This window comes from Oncorhynchus masou, chromosome 2, assembly GCF_036934945.1.
Source record: "Oncorhynchus masou masou isolate Uvic2021 chromosome 2, UVic_Omas_1.1, whole genome shotgun sequence".
Classification (NCBI taxonomy): Eukaryota; Metazoa; Chordata; class Actinopteri; order Salmoniformes; family Salmonidae; genus Oncorhynchus; species Oncorhynchus masou.
The window spans coordinates 46762579-46781513 of record NC_088213.1 but is presented as its reverse complement, the minus strand read 5'-3'; the positions used below and the strand labels follow the sequence as shown (position 1 = coordinate 46781513).

Below are 18935 nucleotides of genomic sequence, written 5' to 3'. Positions count from 1 at the left end.
ATTAGAAAACACTTGAGACAAATGTCAAACAGAAAACATAGGCAGCAAAACAACCCAGAGCTACGATATGAATACTTTGAAACTCTGAAACAGTATAAACAAACACTGAAACGCAAGAAATTTAATTATACCAACAGGACACTTGATGAAATTGAAAACGCAATTGACCAAAATCAGTTCTGGGACATGTGGAACAATTTAAGCACAACAAAGCCACAAGAATTAGCAATACAAGATGTAGGAATTTGGAAAACTTATTTTGATAATCTATACAAAAACATCCCACAAAAAGACTTACAACAGAACCAATTAGAAATTAAAGAAAAATTGAACATCCTTGAATCAGTCTTTAAAAACAACCAAAATCCATTAGATTACCCAATAACCCAACAAGAACTAAATGAAAAGCTAAAATTGATTAAATCAAAGAAGGCTTGTGGTCTAGACAACATAAGAAATGAAATGCTGAAAAACAGCACACCTGAGTTGCAAAATGTTGTGCTTAAATTGTTCAACATGGTTTTAACTTCTGGCTGCTTCCCTGATGTCTCCCATATCCACAAAAGTGGAGACAAATCAGACCCCAATAATTACAGGGGAATTTGCGTAAACAGTAACTTGGGAAATATTTTCTGTAGCATTTTGAATTCAAGAATTCAAACCTTTCTTCAAGAAAAAAATTTAATAAGTAAATGCCAAATTGGCTTTCTCCCTAACCATCGCACTACTGACCATATATACACCTTACACACACTAATTAATAAACACGTCCACCAAAAAAAGAGGGCAAAATCTTTGCTTGCTTTATTGACTTTAAAAAAGCATTTGATTCGATTTGGCACGAAGGGCTATTCTACAAAATTCTACAAAGTGGGCTTGGTGGTAAGGTATATGACTTAATAAAATGTATGTACACAGAAAACAAGTGTGCAATAAAAATCAAAAACCAAAGAACATAATTTTTTTCACAATGTCGAGGTGTGAGACAAGGCTGCAGTTTGAGTCCAAATCTTTTCAACATTTCTATCAATGAATTAGCAGACATGTTGGACCAATCTCCAGCCCCAGGACTCACACTATTTGACACAGAGGTGAAATACCTGCTATATGCTGATGACTTGGTACTTCTATCACCAACCAAAGAAGGTCTTCAACAGAAAATTAATATTCTGGAGCAATATTGCCATAATTGGGCCCTGGCAGTAAATTTCCCAAAAACTAAAATCATGATTTTCCAAAAAAAACCCAGATGTCAGAAACACAAATATAAATTCACCCTGAACAACACCTTAATTGAACACACAAAAAATTACACCTATCTTGGTCTGACCATATCTGCATCGGGAAACTTTAATATGGCAGTGAATGCACTCAAAGAAAAAGCCCGCAGAGCAATGTATGCAATAAAAATGAAATTATTCAAAAATCAACATCCCAATTCGAATTTGGACTAAAATATTTGACAGTGTAATCCTACCAATAGCTCTTTATGGAAGTCAGGTTTGGGGGCCACTCAATAAACTGGACTTTAAAATGTGGGAAACATCCAATTGAAGCCCTACATGCAGAATTCTGTCGGAAAATCCTACAAGTCCAGGGAAATACACCAACTAATGCAGAATTGGGCCGTTTTCCAGTAATAATGAAAATACAGAAAAGATCATTACAATTTTGGCTACATCTGAATTCAGGTCCAAATTCAAGTCTGCAATTTAAATCACTTCAAACCCAAGAGCTGAGCCCAGAAACGAGCCCTCTCAGTCAGCTGGTGTTGGACCTCACCAACCAAGCTGACACCAGCACTGCTTCAAAAGAAAGAATTCCAATAAGCAAAATCATGAACCAATCAAAGGAATCATATTTACAACATTGGAAAAATGAAACAAAATCCCAAAGATGACTAAATTGCTATCTGACCCTAAACAGAGAATTTTGAATTTGCTGATTATCTCTACTCTGTCAGAGATACGAAGCAGAGACAAATCCTTACCAAGTACAGGCTGAGTGACCACCGATTGGCAATAGAAACCGGCAGACATAAAAAGACATGGCTACCCACAGAGAGGCCTGTATGTGGTCACAGAGATGCACTTTCTCCTTTACTGTGATAAATATTCCTCACAAAGATATTCATTATTCACAGAAATTACTACACATATTCCAAATTTTTACAAATTGAACCCAGAGGAAAAACTAAGAATACTCATGGGCGAAGGAGCAATGGCTCCTCTTGCAGCCAAATATGTATTTTCCTGCCATAGCCTGAGGGACACTGTAACGGCGTTCTTCGTTTGTCGAAAGAGAGTCGGACCGAAATGCAGCGTGTTGGTTACTCATGTTTTTAATAGAACAAATGACGATACATGAAATAACAAAAACAACAAACGGAACGTGAAAAACCTATACAGCCTGTCTGGTGAACACTAAAACAGAGACAGGAACAATCACCCACGAAATACAAAGTGAAACCCAGGCTACCTAAATACGGTTCCCAATCAGAGACAACCGCCTCAGGCAGCCAAACCTATGCAACACACACCCCTAATCAGCCACAATCCCAAAAACTAAAAAACCCCACTAAGAAATACAACAAACATAAACCCATGTCACACCCTGGCCTGACCAACTAATTAACTAAAACACAAAATACTAAGACCAAGGTGTGACAGAACCCCCCTAAGGTGCGGACTCCCGAACGCACCTCAAAACCATAGGGAGGGTCCGGGTGGGCGTCTGTCCATGGTGGCGGTTCCGGCTCGGGACGTGGACCCCACTCCATAAATGTCATAATTCCTCCCCTTCGCATCCTGGGATGATCCACCCTCGCCGCCGACCATGGCCGAATAGTCCTCACTCAGAACCCCACTGAACTGAGGAGCAGCTCGTGGCTGAGGGGCAGCTCGGGACTGAGGCAGCTCGGGACTGAGGGGCAGCTCGGGACTGAGGGGCAACTCGGGACTGAGGGGCAACTCGGGACTGAGGGGCAGCCCAGTACTGAGAGGAAGCCCAGTACTGAGAAGAAGCCCAGTACTGAGATGAAGCCCATTCAGGCAGTTGAATCCGGCAGATCCTGGCTGACTGGCGGATCTGGAAGAGTCTGGCTGACTGGCAGATCTGGAAGAGTCTGGCTGACTGGCAGATCTGGAAGAATCTGGCTGACTGGCAGATCTGGAAGAGTCTGGCTGACTGGCAGATCTGGAAGAGTCTGGCTGACTGGCAGATCTGGAAGAGTCTGGCTGACTGGCAGATCCTGGCAGACTGACGGCTCTGGCTGCTTCATGCTGACTGACGGCTCTGGCTGCTCCATGCTGACTGGCGGCTCTGGCTGCTCCATGCTGACTGGCGGCTCTGGCTGCTCCATGCAGATTGACAGCTCTGGCGGCTTCTTGCAGACAGACAGCTCTGACTGTTCCATGCAGACTGGCAACTCCATGCAGACTGTCAACTCCATGCAGACTGGCAGCTCCTTGCAGACTTGCAGCTCCTTGCAGACTGGCAGCTCCTTGCAGACTGGCAGCTCCTTGCAGACTTGCAGCTCTAGCTGCTCCATGCAGACTGGCAGCTCCTTGCAGACTGGCAGCTCTAGCTGCTCCATGCAGACTGGCAGCTCCTTGCAGACTGGCAGCTCTAGCTGCTCCATGCAGACTGGCAGCTCCTTGCAGACTGGCAGCTCTAGCTGCTCCATGCAGACTGGCAGCTCTGGCTGCTCCATGCAGACTGGCAGCTCAGGCTGCTCCGAACAGGCAGGAGGCTCCGGCAGCACTGGAGAGGAGAAAGGCTCCAACAGTGCAGGAGAAGCGAGGCGCACTGTAGGCCTGATGCGTGGTGCTGGCACTGGTGGTATTGGGCCGAGGACACGCACAGGAAGCCTAGTGTGGGGAGCTGCTACCGGAGGGCTGGGGTGTGGAGGTGGTACTGGATAGACCGGACCGTGCAGGCGCACTGGAGCTCTTGAGCACCGAGCCTGCCCAACCTTACCTGGTTGAATACTCTCGGTTGCCCTGCCAGTGCTGCGAGGTGGAATAGCCCGCACTGGGCTATGTAGGCGAACCGGAGACACTGAGCGCAAGGCTGGTGCCATGTAAGCCGGCCCAAGGAGACGCACTGGGGACCAGATGCGTAGAGCCGGCTTCATGGCATTTGGCTCGACGCTCAATCTAGCCCGGCCGATACGCGGAGCTGAAATATACCGCACCGGGCTATGCACCCGCACTGGGGACACCGTGCGCACCACTGCATAACACGGTGCCTGCCCGGTCTCTCTAGCCCCCCGGTAAGCACAGGGAGTTTGCGCAGATCTCCTACCTGGCGTAGCCATACTCCCTGATAGCCCTCCCCCCAAGAAGTTTTTGGGGCTGATTCCCGGGCTTCCATCCACGTCGCCGTGCTCCGCTTACCAGCGCCTCTCCGCTTTAGCCGCTTCTAGTTCCTCCTTGGGGCGGCGATATTCACCAGGCTGAGCCTGGGAAAGAGAGAGAGACAAAGTGAGAGAGAGAGAGAGAGAGACAAAGTGAGAGAGAGAGAGAGAGAGACAAAGTGAGATAGAGAGAGAGAGAGAGAGAGAGACAAAGTGAGAGAGAGAGAGACAAAGTGAGAGAGAGAGAGAGAGAGACAAAGTGAGAGAGAGAGAGAGACAAAGTGAGAGAGAGACAAAGTGAGAGAGAGAGAGACAAAGAGAGAGACAAAGTGAAAGAGAGACAAAGTGAGAGAGAGAGAGAGAGAGAGAGAGAGAGAGACAAAGTGAGAGACAAAGTGAGAGAGAGAGAGAGATACAAAGTGAGAGAGAGAGAGAGAGAGAGAGAGACAAAGTGAGAAGGAGAGAGAGAGAGACAAAGTGAGAGAGAGAGACACAAAGTGTGTGTGAGAGAGAGAGACACAAAGTGAGTGAGAGAGAGAGACACAAAGTGAGTGAGAGAGAGAGAGACAAAGTGAGAGAGAGAGAGACAAAGTGAGAGAGAGACACACAAAGTGTGTGAGAGAGAGAGAGAGACAAAGTGAGAGAGAGAGACAAAATGAGAGAGAGAGAGAGAGAGAGACAAAGTGAGAGAGAGAGAGACAAAGTGAGAGAGAGACAAAGTGAGAGAGAGAGAGACAAAGAGAGAGACAAAGTGAAAGAGAGACAAAGTGAGAGAGAGAGAGAGAGAGAGACAAAGTGAGAGACAAAGTGTGTGAGAGAGAGAGAGAGATACAAAGTGAGAGAGAGAGGGAGAGAGAGACAAAGTGAGAGAGAGAGACAAAGTGAGAGAGAGAGACACAAAGTGAGTGAGAGAGAGAGAGAGAAAGTGAGAGAGAGAGAGAGAGAGACAAAGTGTGAGAGAGAGAAAGAGAGACAAAGTGAGAGAGAGAGAGAGAGAGAAAGTGAGAGAGAGAGAGAGAGAGACAAAGTGAGAGAGAGAGAGAGAGAGAGAGAGAGAGACAAAGTGAGAGATAGAGAGAGACAAAGTGAGAGATAGAGAGAGACAAAGTGAGAGATAGAGAGAGAAAGACAGACAGACAGACAGACAGACAGACAGAGAAAGTGAGAGAGAAAGTGAGAGAGAGAGATCGACAAAGTGACGGGAGACAAAGTGAGAGGCAGAAAAGTGGGAGGGACAAAGACAAAATGAGAGACAGAGACAAGGTGAGAGAGGGAGATTGACAAAGTGAGATTGTCAATCTCTCTTTATTACTTTGACTAAGAGAGAGAAGGGATGCCAATATAAGAGAAAGACAGTGAGTGACAGAGACAAGGTGAGAGAGGGAGTTTGACAAAGTGAGAGAGCCAAAGTGAGAGAGGGAGAGAGAGACCGAGACAAAGTGAAACACCCAGGGCAAATGTAAGAGTTTTAAACAGATCCCCTTTCGATTTGAAATTCAACCTGACAAAACAGAGAGGTGAGGGGTGAATTAGAATAGTCCCAGGAAGCAAAATTAAGTTTAAAACACATATTTTTCCAGTCGTTCTGAATGAATGTTGAAAAGAAGTCTTGAGTAGAGTACATTTTAGTAAAGTAGGGTGCAATACTGTACATTATATACATTTTTAAACCTATTCATACTGTACATCTTACCCACATACTCATTATGCACTACTTGAAACCTCTAGGCATCTTGAGGTAAGTTAATTGCATACATAAATTCATACTTTGAGAGGAAATCTTAGCAGTGAGAGCAGTGAGAGACCCGACCTCAAATATATTATTTAGATTGGGGGATAAGATATGGAAATACACCTAGGAGCAGATCCCTTAAGTGTAGGAATTATACCGAGTCCCTTAAGTAGTGTGAAAGCTGTCATCCTGGAGGAGACAGCTCTAGTGCTCATAAACTGCTATATGACACACACATACACACACAGCTGTAAGACTCCTCTCCTCCCGTGTGTGTCCAATTTCATTTCGTCACTAGTCATCCAGCTCCTCTGATAGCTCCCTTAACTCAATCTGTGTTTTAATGCTTATAAAGATGACTTTGTACGTACATTAACAGAGGGAAAATGATGTGCATAGCCTGGTTGTAATCTACAATGATACAGTATTACCTGGATATTGTTGTGTAAAATCTTCCGGGCTTGGTGTATGCTTTTCACCCCCCCCTCTTTCTCCACCCCTTTTTTCAGTTTTTGATTTATTAAAAAAGTTGAAAAAAGTTTGAAATATCCAATAAATGTCGTTCCACTTCATGATTGTGTCCCACTTGTTGTTGATTCTTCACAAAAAATACAGTTTTATATCTTTATGTTTGAAGCCTGAAATGTGGCAAAAGGTCGCAAAGTTCAAAGGGGCCAAATACTTTCGCAAGGCACTGTATGTAGTGAGCAGGGAGGTAGGCAATAAAGGCTAAAATAATTACAAATTAGCATTGATACAGGAGTGATAGATGTGCAGATGATGATGTGCAAATAGAGATACTGAGGTGCAAAAGAGCAAGAGGGTAAGTAATAATATGGGGATTGAGGTAGTTGGGATTGCTATTTACAGATTGGCTGTGTACAGCTACAGTAATTGGTAAGCTGCTCTGACAGCTGATGCTTAAAGTTAGTGAGGGAGATATAAGACTCCAGCTTCAGAGATTTTTGCAATTTGTTCTAGTCATTGGCATCAGAAAACTGGAAGGAAAGGCAGCCAAAGGAAGTGTTGGCTATGGGGATGACCAGTGCAATATACCTGCTGGAGCGCGTGCTATGGGTGGGTGTTGCTATGGTGACCAGTGAGCTGAGATAAGGCAGTGCTCTACCTAGCAAAGACTTAGATGATTTGGAGCCAGTGGGTTTGGCGACAGATATGTTGTGAGGGCCAGCCAACGAGAGCATACAGGTCGCAGTGGTGGGTAGTATATGGGGCTTTGGTGATAAAACGGATGTCACTGTGATACATCCAGTTTGCTGAGTAGATTGTTGGGGACTATTTTGTAAATGACATTGCCGAAGTCAAGGATCGGTAGGATAGTCAGTTTTACGAGGGTATGTTTGGCGGCATGAGTGAAGGAGGCTTTTTGAGAAATAGGAAGCCGATTCTAGATTTAATTTGGTGATCTGTTTATTAACTTGGCTTTCAAAGATTTTAGAAAGGCAGGGCAGGATGGATATAGGTATATAACAGTTTGGGTCTAGAGTGTCTCCCCCTTCGAAGAGGGGGATGACCGCAGCAGCTTACCAATCTTTGGGGATCTCAAAAGATACGGAAAAAGAGATTGAATAGGCTAGTAATAGGGGTTGCCTTAGTTTTCATAACTGACTGAGTATATGGTTGGAGTTGCACTCCCCCCTTCCCTTTTGCCCTCAGAACAGCCTCAATTTGTCGGGCCATGGACTCTACAACGTGTCAAAAGCATTTCAGAGGGATGCTGGCCCATGTTGACTCCAATGCTTCCCACAGTTGTGTCAAGTTGGATGGGTATCCTTTGGGTGGTGGACCATTCTTGATACACACAAACTGTTGAGCATGAAAAACCCAGCAGCTTTGCAGTTCTTGATGCAAACCGGTGCGCCTAGCACCTACTACCATACCCCGTTCAAAGGCACTTAAGTACTTTGTCTTGCCCATTCATCTCCTGAATGGCACACATCCATGTCTCAATTGTCTCAAGGCTTTAAAATAATTATTGAACCTTTCTCCTCTCCTTCATCTACAGTGATTGAAGTGTATTTAACAAGTGACATCAATAAGCGATCATAGCTTTCACCTGAATTCACCTGCTCAGTCTGTCGCCCCTTTTTTTTTTTTTTTTTACCTAAAATGACATTTCCAAATCTAACTGCCTGTAGCTCAGACCCTGAAGCAAGGATATGCATATTCTTGGTACCTTTTGTAAAAAAAAACATGTTGAACTTTGTGGAAATGTGAAAGGGATGTAGGAGAAAAAAACAGAATAGATCTGTAAAATATAATACAAAGAAAAAAACTGTTATTTTCTATTTTTTTGTACCATCATCTTTGAAATGTAAGAGAAATGCCATAATGTATTATTCCAGCCCAGGTGCAATTTAGATTTTGTCCACTAGATGGCAGCAGTTTATGTGCAAAGTCCAGTGAACCATGGCATTTCTGTTCAAAATGTTGTATCAAGACAGCTCAAATGTGCCTAATATGTTTATTAAAATAACTTTTCATATTCAAAATTATGCACTCTCCTCAAACATGGTATTCTTTCATTGTAATAGCTACTGTAAATTGGAAAGTGCAGTTAGATTAACAATCATTTAATCTTTCTGCCAGTATCAGATATGTCTATATCCTGGGAAATGTTCTTGTTACTTACAACTTCATGCTAATTGCATTAGCCTACATTAGCTCAACCATCCCGTGGAAGGGGCACCGATCCCAAATCAGTTTTAAGGTTTTGTACACAGTGTATATCCTGATTGCCTAGTCACTTTTACCCCTACCCACATCTACCGTAAATTCCGTAAATTATCTCAACGAACTCGTACCCCTGCAAATTGACTCAGTACTGGTACTCCTTGTATATAGCGTTATTTTTTTTATTGTGTTATTATTTCCATTTTTATTCAGCAAATATTTGTATTCCTTTTTAACTCTTCATTGTTGGGAATGGGCTTGTATGTAAGCCTTTGACTGTGAAGTCTACACCTGTTGTATTCGGTGCATGTGACCAATACAATTTGTTGGTGCTAAATTCAATATTCTTCAATACCTTGTTACTTTCCCATTATAGGATGACTGTAAACTCCTTCAGATATCGATGACTCCAATAATAATAATTTTATAGACTAGTGCCTTTCCACGTGCTCAGAGTGTTTATAAATAATATCTCTAACCTCGAGGCTACCTGTCGCCTTTTACATTGTATGAAGGTAAAATAAACCCAACTGGGTAATGCCACAGCACCCTTCATAGTGCACTACTTTTGATAATGACCCATAGGGCTCTGGTCTAAAGTAGTGCACTATAAAGGGAAGAGGGTGTCATTTGGGACGCTGCCGCTGTCTCTCCCAGGGATGAAATTCCACTTATTTTTTAAAAGTTTTTTGGTATTTTTATTGAACAGTCATAGAGGGATAGTGTGGAAAAATAAGAGGTGAGAGTGTCAAAAGGAAGTGGGACAGATTTGAACCCACATCAATACAGGTACATGTGGCCTGTGGTCTGCGGCACTAACCACTAGACCAGGGTGTCCTAAACACTGTTGTGGCATTGCCCCTGGGTGCATATTTTGTTTTTTTGCCGTAGCACTACACAGCTGATTTAAATAATCCAGGCTTGATGGTGAGTTGATTATTTGAATCAGCCATGTAGTGCTAGGGCAAAAACCCTGCACTAGACCACCCATGGCACAGCGCTTCATTTTGGCCATAAAGCTCTGTGTGTTTCCTCAGATATTGACAACTCCTGTGCCGGAGTCTGGTATAGTGGTACTGTAGTGCTGTAGGCTTCAACGAACACATACCCACTGGTGACAGAGTTCTATATTCCTCCTTGGCCCCTACTCTCTGTCCCCCTCTCTACCCTCCAACGGTCACTACCCATTAAACAATATATATACAAATATTTATTGACACTTCCTCTGTGTGGGTTCTTCTCTCTCAGATATTGATGAGTGTGCTGTTCAAAGGCACTACTGCCAGGCTAACACAGCATGTGTGAATGTCCCCGGCAGCCATCGCTGTGACTGTCTACCTGCCTTCATCAGAGTGGATGACTACTCCTGCACAGGTAGGTCAAATATGCATACACAAACACTTTGAACATGTGGGTAGGCCAACACACAAACACTTCCTGTTTTTCCATACCACCTCGTACCTAACTTCCTGAGAATTATTGATCATTTTGAGATCTCAAGGTTGGCAAGTATTGTGTCTTGGTAAACAGTGTGCACTCACTTCTCACGGGTTGTCAGTTTGTTTAATATGAGTTTTGTACAAAACTACAGATCAGGGGCAGTACAATGTTTCTCAGAGAAGGAGTGCTGATTTAGGATCAGTTTAGACTTTTAGTTCACAAGGATTAAGATGTACCTGGGGGGCTGAACCTACATCAACATTCTGAGAAGCTTTATACATGGAGTTTTATAGTTTTACTCAGTGGTGGCTGAGAGAAGAAACACATTGCAGCTCATGGTGACTTGAGCATCCTTCTCTCTCTGCCTCTCAGAAAACCATAAGTGATTGTGAGAGCCATTTGACCCCAGGTAGATCTGTGTACTCTGGAGCCACACACACTCTCCTTCAGCTGGAGAGGGGTCCAGACGCAGCTCCACACTGTAGTTAAACTTGGGCTGTCAGGTCAAGAGATTTCAAGAAACCATTTTACAAAGGTGGGAAAGACACGAGAGGAAGGGTGGGGGGGATTTTATCACAAGGCTGCTGAGTGTTGGAGATACAATGCTTGTATCGGATAAACTAGCAAATTAAATTTAAGACACTCCCGAATTTGAAAAACAACTAAATGGAGGCCGGCCCCCACACCACATTTGTTTGCTGTACATCTGAGGAGTGGGGCTGGAGAAATGTAATCTCTATAAATGAGATCGACCGAGCTATAGATGCAAAGATTGACAGTCTGTGAGGTGAAACCATATCACAGATTGGGCCTTTTGAAGAATGGAAATGTGTACACCTACTGTCTGTTGACATTGGCTGGGGCTCTCCATCTGATTCAAATAAGCCATGCTTGTGTTTACTTCCGATACGCTCTGATTTAGTGAAATCAAACACATTCCTCCTGGTATGCAATGCCTCCAATTAGGTTTTGTTGTGGTGGATTATTCTGTCTGCATGCCAAATGGCACCCTATTCCCTACGGTATGAAGTTATTCCCTAGTGCACTACTTTTTTGACCAGGGCCCTATGGGGCACTACATACTGTAGGGAATAGGGTGCCAGTTGGCAGCCACCCATAGAATAATCCCCAGATGGCACCTTATTCCCTTAGGGACATAGAGTTGAAGTCAGAAGTTTACATACACTTAGGCTGGAGTCATTAAAAATAATTTCTCATCCACTCCACAAAAGTTAAAGTCGGTTAGGACATTTACTTTGCGCATGACACAAGTAATTATTCCAACAATTGCTTACAGACAGTTTATTTCACTTATAATTCACTGTATCACAAATCCAGTTGGTCAGAAGTTTACATACACTAAGTTGACTGTGGCTTTTAACAGCTTGGAAAATTCCACAAAATGATGTCATAGCTTTTGAAGTTTCTGATAGGCTAATTGACATAATTTGAGTCAATTGGAAGTGTACCTATGGATGTATTTCAAGGCCGGCCTTCAAACTAAGTGCCTCTTTGCTTGACATCATGGGAAAGTCAAAAGAAATCAGCCAAGACCTCAGAAAAACAATCTGGTTCATCCCTGGGAGCAATTTCCAAAGGCCTGAAGGTACCACATTCATCTGTTCAAACAACAGAAAAGGACCTTGTGAAGATGCTGGAAGAAACAGGTACAATAGTATCTATATCCACAGTAAAATGAGTCCTATATTGACATATCCTGAAAGGCCGCTCAGCAAGGAAGAAGCCACTACTCCAAAACCACCATAAAAAAAGCCAGACTACGGTTTGCTCATGGGGACAAAGATTGTACTTTTTGGAGAAATGGCCCCTGGTCTGATGAAACAAAAATAGAACTGTTTGGTCAGAATAACCATTGTTATGTTTGGGGGAGGCTTGCAAGCCATAGAACACCATCACAACCGTGAAGCACCTGGGTGGCAGCATCATGTTGTGGGGGTGCATTGCTGCAGGAAGGACTGGAGCACTTCACAAAATAGATTGCATCATAAGGAAAGAAAATTATATAAATATGTTGAAGCAACACCTCAAGACATCAGTCAGGAAGTTAAATCAAGATATTTTGTTGGACTATGCATATAATTGATAGCGAAAGAAAAAATGGACAATGACCCCAGGAAAGCATACTTCCAAAGTTGTGGCAAAATGGCTGAAGGACAGCAAAGTCAAGGTATTGTCTGCAAAGCATTACCTCAATCCCATAGAAAATTTGTGGGCAGAACTGAAAAAGCGTGTGGAAGCAATTGAGGACATACAAAGACCACAGTTACACCAGCTCTGTCAGGAGGAACGGTCCAAAATTCCCCCAACTTTTTGTGGGAAGCGTGTGGAAGGTTACCTGAAACGTTTTGACCCAATTTAAAGGCAATGCTACCAAATACTAATTGAGTGTATGTAAACTTCAGACCCACTGGGAATATGACGAAAGAAATATAAACTGAGATAAATCGTTCTCTCCACTATTATTCTGACATTTCACATTCTTAAAATAAAGTTGTGATCCTAATTGACCTAAGACAGGGATTTTTTTACTGGGATTAAATGTCAGGAATTGTGAAAAATGTGATTCGAATGCATATTTAGAATATCCAGTTTCGATTGATGCATTTGAGCTGGCCACACAGTTTTTTTTTCACAGAAACATTTTGCACAAACACAGTCCTTACAAAGTTATGTCCTGAATGTGACCATTTTATTTTTGGATGCAATGTTCAGACATTTACAGAAGAACTACAGCATAACACAATCATCCAAACCTGAAAATATAGGGTACATTTGTCCTGGCGCTAACTGAGGAAAGACTAAGCAGTCATTATTTCAATAACTCTTACAGAAACCACAAAATGAATTGGCTAAAAGCATATTTTGAAAATCTGAGATCACATCATTGTTGAGCTCAAAATTGATCTAAATTGAGAAAAACACTAGAATTTTAAAGATAATCAGAAGATGGGTAGTTTATGCACATGAGCCATGAGGCTTTTTTCATCAAACAACAATAATAAGAGGAGACAAGATGAGTTTGGTCTGTTGCGGTCACATTTTCATTTTGGAACAGTGAGGACATTCTGACATAGCATGCATAAAAAACCCATGCTCAATCCCATTAGAAAATTTTGGGCAGAACTGAAAAGCGTTCAAATTAGGCCCAAAATGAATTTCAGTTACACCAGCTTTTTCAGGAGGATTGGTCCAAACACAGCATTGGGTTTTTCAACCCAGTGGAAGGTTACCTGAAACGTTTTGACCCAATTTAAACCCAGCACAAATACTTGAGTGTATGTAAACTTGACCCACTGGGAATTTGAAGCAAATATAAACTGAGAGCAATGTACTTTTCTCCAATTTGTCCACAATTGACTGTAAACATGTGAGCAGTCCTAATTGACCTAACACAAATGGTTTTTTCTGGATTAAAGTCAGCGCAAGTACTGAATATGAGGACTTTAAATGGATGGCTAAAGTGTATGTAAAATGCCATCAACACTTTTATTTTGTAGACATTGAGTTATGCCTAACATCAATATTAACATGTTTGATGCCTACATCTTCCAATCATTTGGGGCTGGAGCTCACAGGTTCATTCACATGCAATGTTTAGAATATCCAGTTTCGATTGATGCATTTTTGGAATGCTGTTCCTTTTTTTTACAAAACATTTTGCCCAAACAGTCAGTCCTTACAAAGTTATGTCCTTAATTCCATTTTTTTTTGGATCAATTTCAGACATTTACAGAAGAACTACAGCATAACACAATCATCCAAACCTGAAAATATAGGCTACATTTGTCCTGGCGCTAACTGAGGAAAGACTAAGCAGTCATTATTTCGATAACTCTCGGCTGACAGAAACCACAAAATGAATTGGCTAATAGCAATTACGATTTATAATACATCACATCATTGGTGAGCTCAAAATTGATCTAAATAATCGAGAAAAACACTAGAAATCTAAAGTAATCCGAAGATGGGTAGTTTGTGCACACCGCCATGTTTGTTTTTTCACATCAAACAATAACCAATAAAATAAAATGAGTTTGGTCTTTGAAGAGCTTCTCATGTTTTCAATGAGGACATTCTGACATAGCATGCATAAAAAACCCATGCTGGGGCGACCATTAGAGATATTTGGGAGTCACATGAAAAGGTTCAAATTATTTTTCCAAAATGAATTTTTGTTACACAATTTGAGTCATTTCGACAACCCAGCGCTTGGTCAATATTGGTCAAACACAGCATTGGGTTAATTCAACCCAGTAGGGTAGGGTTGTGCTTCTAACCCAGCACCTTGGGTTGAGCACTTGACCCGGCTGCTTTTGAAGCACATATCCAGTGCCCCAAGCAATGTACTTTTCTCCAATGCTTGTCCACAATTGACTGTAAACACCTGTGAGCAGTCCCAAAGAGCTAACACAAATGGTTAGGGTCTGGTTAGAGTCCACCTGGCGCAAGTACTGAATATGAGGACTTGTGCAAAGGATGGAGGTACGCTAACAATGCCATCACACACAATTTATTTTGTATACTACGTAGCCCTTTACACATCAATATTAACATGTTTGATGCCTACATCTTCCATTCATTTGGGGCTGGAGCTCAGAGGTTCATTCACACAACAATGTCTTGGAGTGTGCAGTTATGAGTAACATATTTTGGAATGCTGTTCCTTTCATTCAAGGTTTACAAATGGTATCATCTAATTTCCCAATCAGTCTTCCTATGTCACGTTCTGACCTTAATTCCATTGTTTTGTCTTTGTTTAAGTATGGTCAGGGCGTGAGTTGGGTTGGGCAGTCTATGTTCCTTTTTCTATAATTTGGGATGTTTGGCCTGGTATGGTTCTCAATCAGAGGCAGTATCGTTATGAACACTTACAACGCTGCGCATTGGTCCTCCAATCCTTCCTACTACTCCTCTTCATCAGAGGAGGAGGAAGACAACTGTTACAGAATAACCCACCACCAAAGGACCAAGCAGTGTGGTAACGGGCAGCAGCAGCGATCTCAGGACTCCTGGACATGGGAGGAGATTCTGGACGGCAAGGGACCCTGGGCACAGGCTGGAGAGTATCGCCACCCCAAGGCAGAGCTGGAGGCAGCGGGGGTATGAGGAGGCAGCACGGCAGCGTGGCTGGAAGCCCGAGATGCAGCCCCAAAAATGTATTGGGGGGGCACCCGGGGAGTGTGGCTGAGTCAGGTAGGAAACCTGAGCCAACTCCCCGTGCTTACCGTGGAGAGAGGTGGACGGGGCAGGCACCGTGTTATGCCGTGAGGCGCACGGTGTCCCCGGTGCGCAGGCATAGCCCAGTGAGCAGCGCCTCATATCTGCCGGGCTAGAGCGGGCATCAAGCCAGGTGCCATGAAGCCGGCTCAGCGCATATGGTCTCCAGTGCATCTCCTCGGGCCGGGGTACATGGCACCAGCCCAAAGTATGGTGTCCCCGGTTCGCCAGCACAGCCCAATGCGGGCTACTCCACCTCGCCACACTGGCCTGGCCACAGGGAGCATTCAGCCAGGAAGGGTTGGGCAGGCTCGGTGCTCGAGCGCCTCCACGGTCCGGTCTATCTGGTGCCTCCTCCACGCACCAGCCCTCCGGTGGCAGCCCCCCCGCACCAGGCTGTCTCTCCGTCTCCTCCCTACAGGTGCTCTCGTCTGTCCTGAGCTGCCAGAGCCGCCCGTCTGTCCTGAGCTGCCAGAGCCGCCCGTCTGTCAGGAGCTGCCAGAGCCGCCCGTCTGTCAGGAGCTGCCAGAGCCGCCCTTCTGTCAGGAGCTGCCAGAGCCGCCCGTCAGTCAATAGCTGCCAGAGCAATCCAGTTCTCAATGAGTTTCCACAAGCAGTCAGAGTTTAAAATAGAGACGTCCTGAGCAATCTGTAGTAAAGCAGACAAACAATTACTTTTCCATTGCAGTTAATCATTGTTCTGGCTAACACTTAACTATCGAATTCCTCTTTGAGGTTGTCAGCACAATGGGTCAATAATAAAGGGGGCTGTGCTTTTACTGGTTGGCTCTCATCTGTGTCTTTCTCACTCAAACACCCACATACACAGACACACTCAGCCCCCAAGTGCCGCCCCCTTCTACTTCAATGGGAGGTCTCAACCACCAAGGAAAATAACATTTGAGAGAACGAATCAAAACCTGTTGCACAATTTATGTGCAAATATTGAATTAAAACACACAGCCTTTTTCCAGACCAGTGTGGTCATAGCCTACACTGTGCTGTGAGTCATGTGGGTCACGTCAGCCAGGCTAGTTAATGAAAAATGTAACCCACCATGCCTGGAGTATCCAGAAAGTAGATTGTCTGGTCCACTGAGCTGTCTGGATTGCGGTCTCCTTAAACTTCTTATGGCTGCAATCCCGTAAACAGGACCGATTTGACAACAGCCAGTCAAAGTGTTGGTGCGCCATTTTCAAAACATCAAAATCTCATAACTAACATTCCTCAAACATACATGTATCTCATACCATTTTAAAGCTATTCTCGTTGTTAATCCCACCACAGTGTCCGATTTCAAATATGCTCTACAGCAAAAGCACCACAAACAATTATGTTAGGTCACCACATAGCCACAGAAAAACACAGCCATTTTTTTCCAGGCAAAGAGAGGAGTTTCAAAAAGCAGAAAATAGAGATCAAATTAATCACTAACCTTTGATGATCTTCATCAGATGACACTAATAGGACTTCATGTTACACAATACATGTATGTTTTGTTTGATAAAGTTCATATTTATCAAAATATGAGTTTACATTGGCGCGTTACATTCAATAGTTCCAAATAAATCCAGTGATTTTGCATAGTCACATCATTCAACAGAAATACTCCTCATAAATGTAGATGATAATATACACATGGAATTATAGATATACCTCTCCTTAATGCAACCGCTGTGTCTGATTTCAAAAAAACTTTACGGAATAAGCCAGCCATGCAATAATCTGAGACGGCGCTCAGAAATATTTTTCACAATAGCTGCCATGTTGACGTCAACATAAACACGAAATGACATGATAAATATTCCCTTACCTGCGATGATCTACATCAGAAAGCACTCCAGGAATCCCAGGTCCACAATAAATGTTTGTTTTGTTCAAAAAATTTATGTCCAAATACCTTCTTTTGTTAGCGTGTTTGGTATACATATCCAAACGCTCATTCTGGTCAGCGTTATATTGGACAAAAACTTCAAAAAGTTATATTACCGGTCGAAGAAACATTTCAAACTAAGTACAGAATCAATCATTAGGATGTTTTTAACATATAGTTTCAATAAAGTTCCAACCGGAGTACTCCTTCTTGTCTTCGTGAGCATTGGAATGCAAGTGAATACCATGAGGAATAAGCGCGATCACAAAATGGTGGACACCTGATATATTCTGCTCTCATTCACTCCCACAAAACCATAGAAGTCTCATTATAATTTCTAATTATAATTATAATTTCTTGACATCTAGTGGAACCCCTAGGCAGTGCAACATCATTCATATCTCAAGGGGATTTCATTGAGGATTCATAAGCTCAGATTTGTGGCTTCCCGTTTTAATTTCAATTTAGGATTTTGCCTACCATATGAGTTTTGTTATACTCACAGACATCATTCAAACAGTTTTAGAAACTTTAGTGTTTTCTATCCAATACTAATAATAATATGCATATATTAGCAACTGAGACTGAGGAGCAGGCCGTTTACTTTAGGAACCTTATTCATCCAAGCTACTCAAGCTACTGCCCCCCAGCCATAAGAAGTTAATGTACTCCGCAAAATACCTTATAACAATCTGTTTTCAAAATACACAAGTATTTCAACATATCTGGCAAGACCCAGCTACTGCTCAAGCTTGGTGTGTTGCAGTCCTATGTATGCACATGTGTGTCCCAAGGACCTCCCTTCGTGTGTAAAAAAGGTGGCGTTTACAGAATACTGACTGCATGTAAAGGCTTTTCTGTTTTTCTTTAATTAACTTCAGGCTATAGTCGAGTTGTCTGAAAGCAAGAGCGCTTCCTGGTCCATCTCTTCCGCTACAAAAGGGTAAAGGGAAACCTAATCAGTTGCAGTTAAACTGAAATGTGTCTTCCGCATTTAACCCAACCCCTTTGAATCAGTGAGGTGCGGTGGGCTGCCTTAATCTACCTCCACATCTTCGGCGTCTGGGTAGCAGTTGGTGATGGGGGTTAACTGCCTTACTCAAGAGAAACACAGCAGATTTTTCAATCTTGCTGGCTCTGGGATTTAAACCAGCAACCTTTCGGTTACCAGCCCAACACTCTTAATTGCTAGGCTTAACCGCTAGCACTAGAGATTTTAAGGGACAGGTTCACACACATTTCTAAATTACAAACGTTGAAGAGGGAAGGGATGATAAGCCAGGTTAAATGTTTTAACAAAGCCAAGGGAGTGAGGATAAAGCTAAATTACTTTGGGCAGCAGTAGCTTTGAGGTTAGAAAGGCAGGCTGATAACCAATGCGTTATCAGTTCAAACTCCCTAGCTGCTTCTGGGAAAATCTGCAGGGAGTGATCTGGCAGCCAGAGGGTTACCTGCGACAATATCTCTGCTCTGTATACTACCTACTGCTGTTGTGCACTTGAGCAAGGAACTTTACCCATGAGCTGCTCCTAGCCTGTGATGTTTCAGATTGGTCACTATGACAGAATATCTTTGTAAATGACCAATGGTGCAAGTATGGTAAA

At 43.1% G+C, this 18935-nt stretch overlaps 1 protein-coding gene across 1 annotated transcript in view; it reads left to right on the top strand.

Moving 5' to 3' along the window:
- Nucleotides 1-18935, top strand: part of LOC135553103 (protein kinase C-binding protein NELL1-like) — a 248369-nt gene that overhangs the window by 122050 nt on the left and 107384 nt on the right. The window contains exon 6 of the mRNA XM_064985206.1: nt 10029-10154. Coding sequence (XP_064841278.1) covers nt 10029-10154 — 126 coding nt within the window. The remainder of the gene's footprint in view (nt 1-10028; nt 10155-18935) is intronic.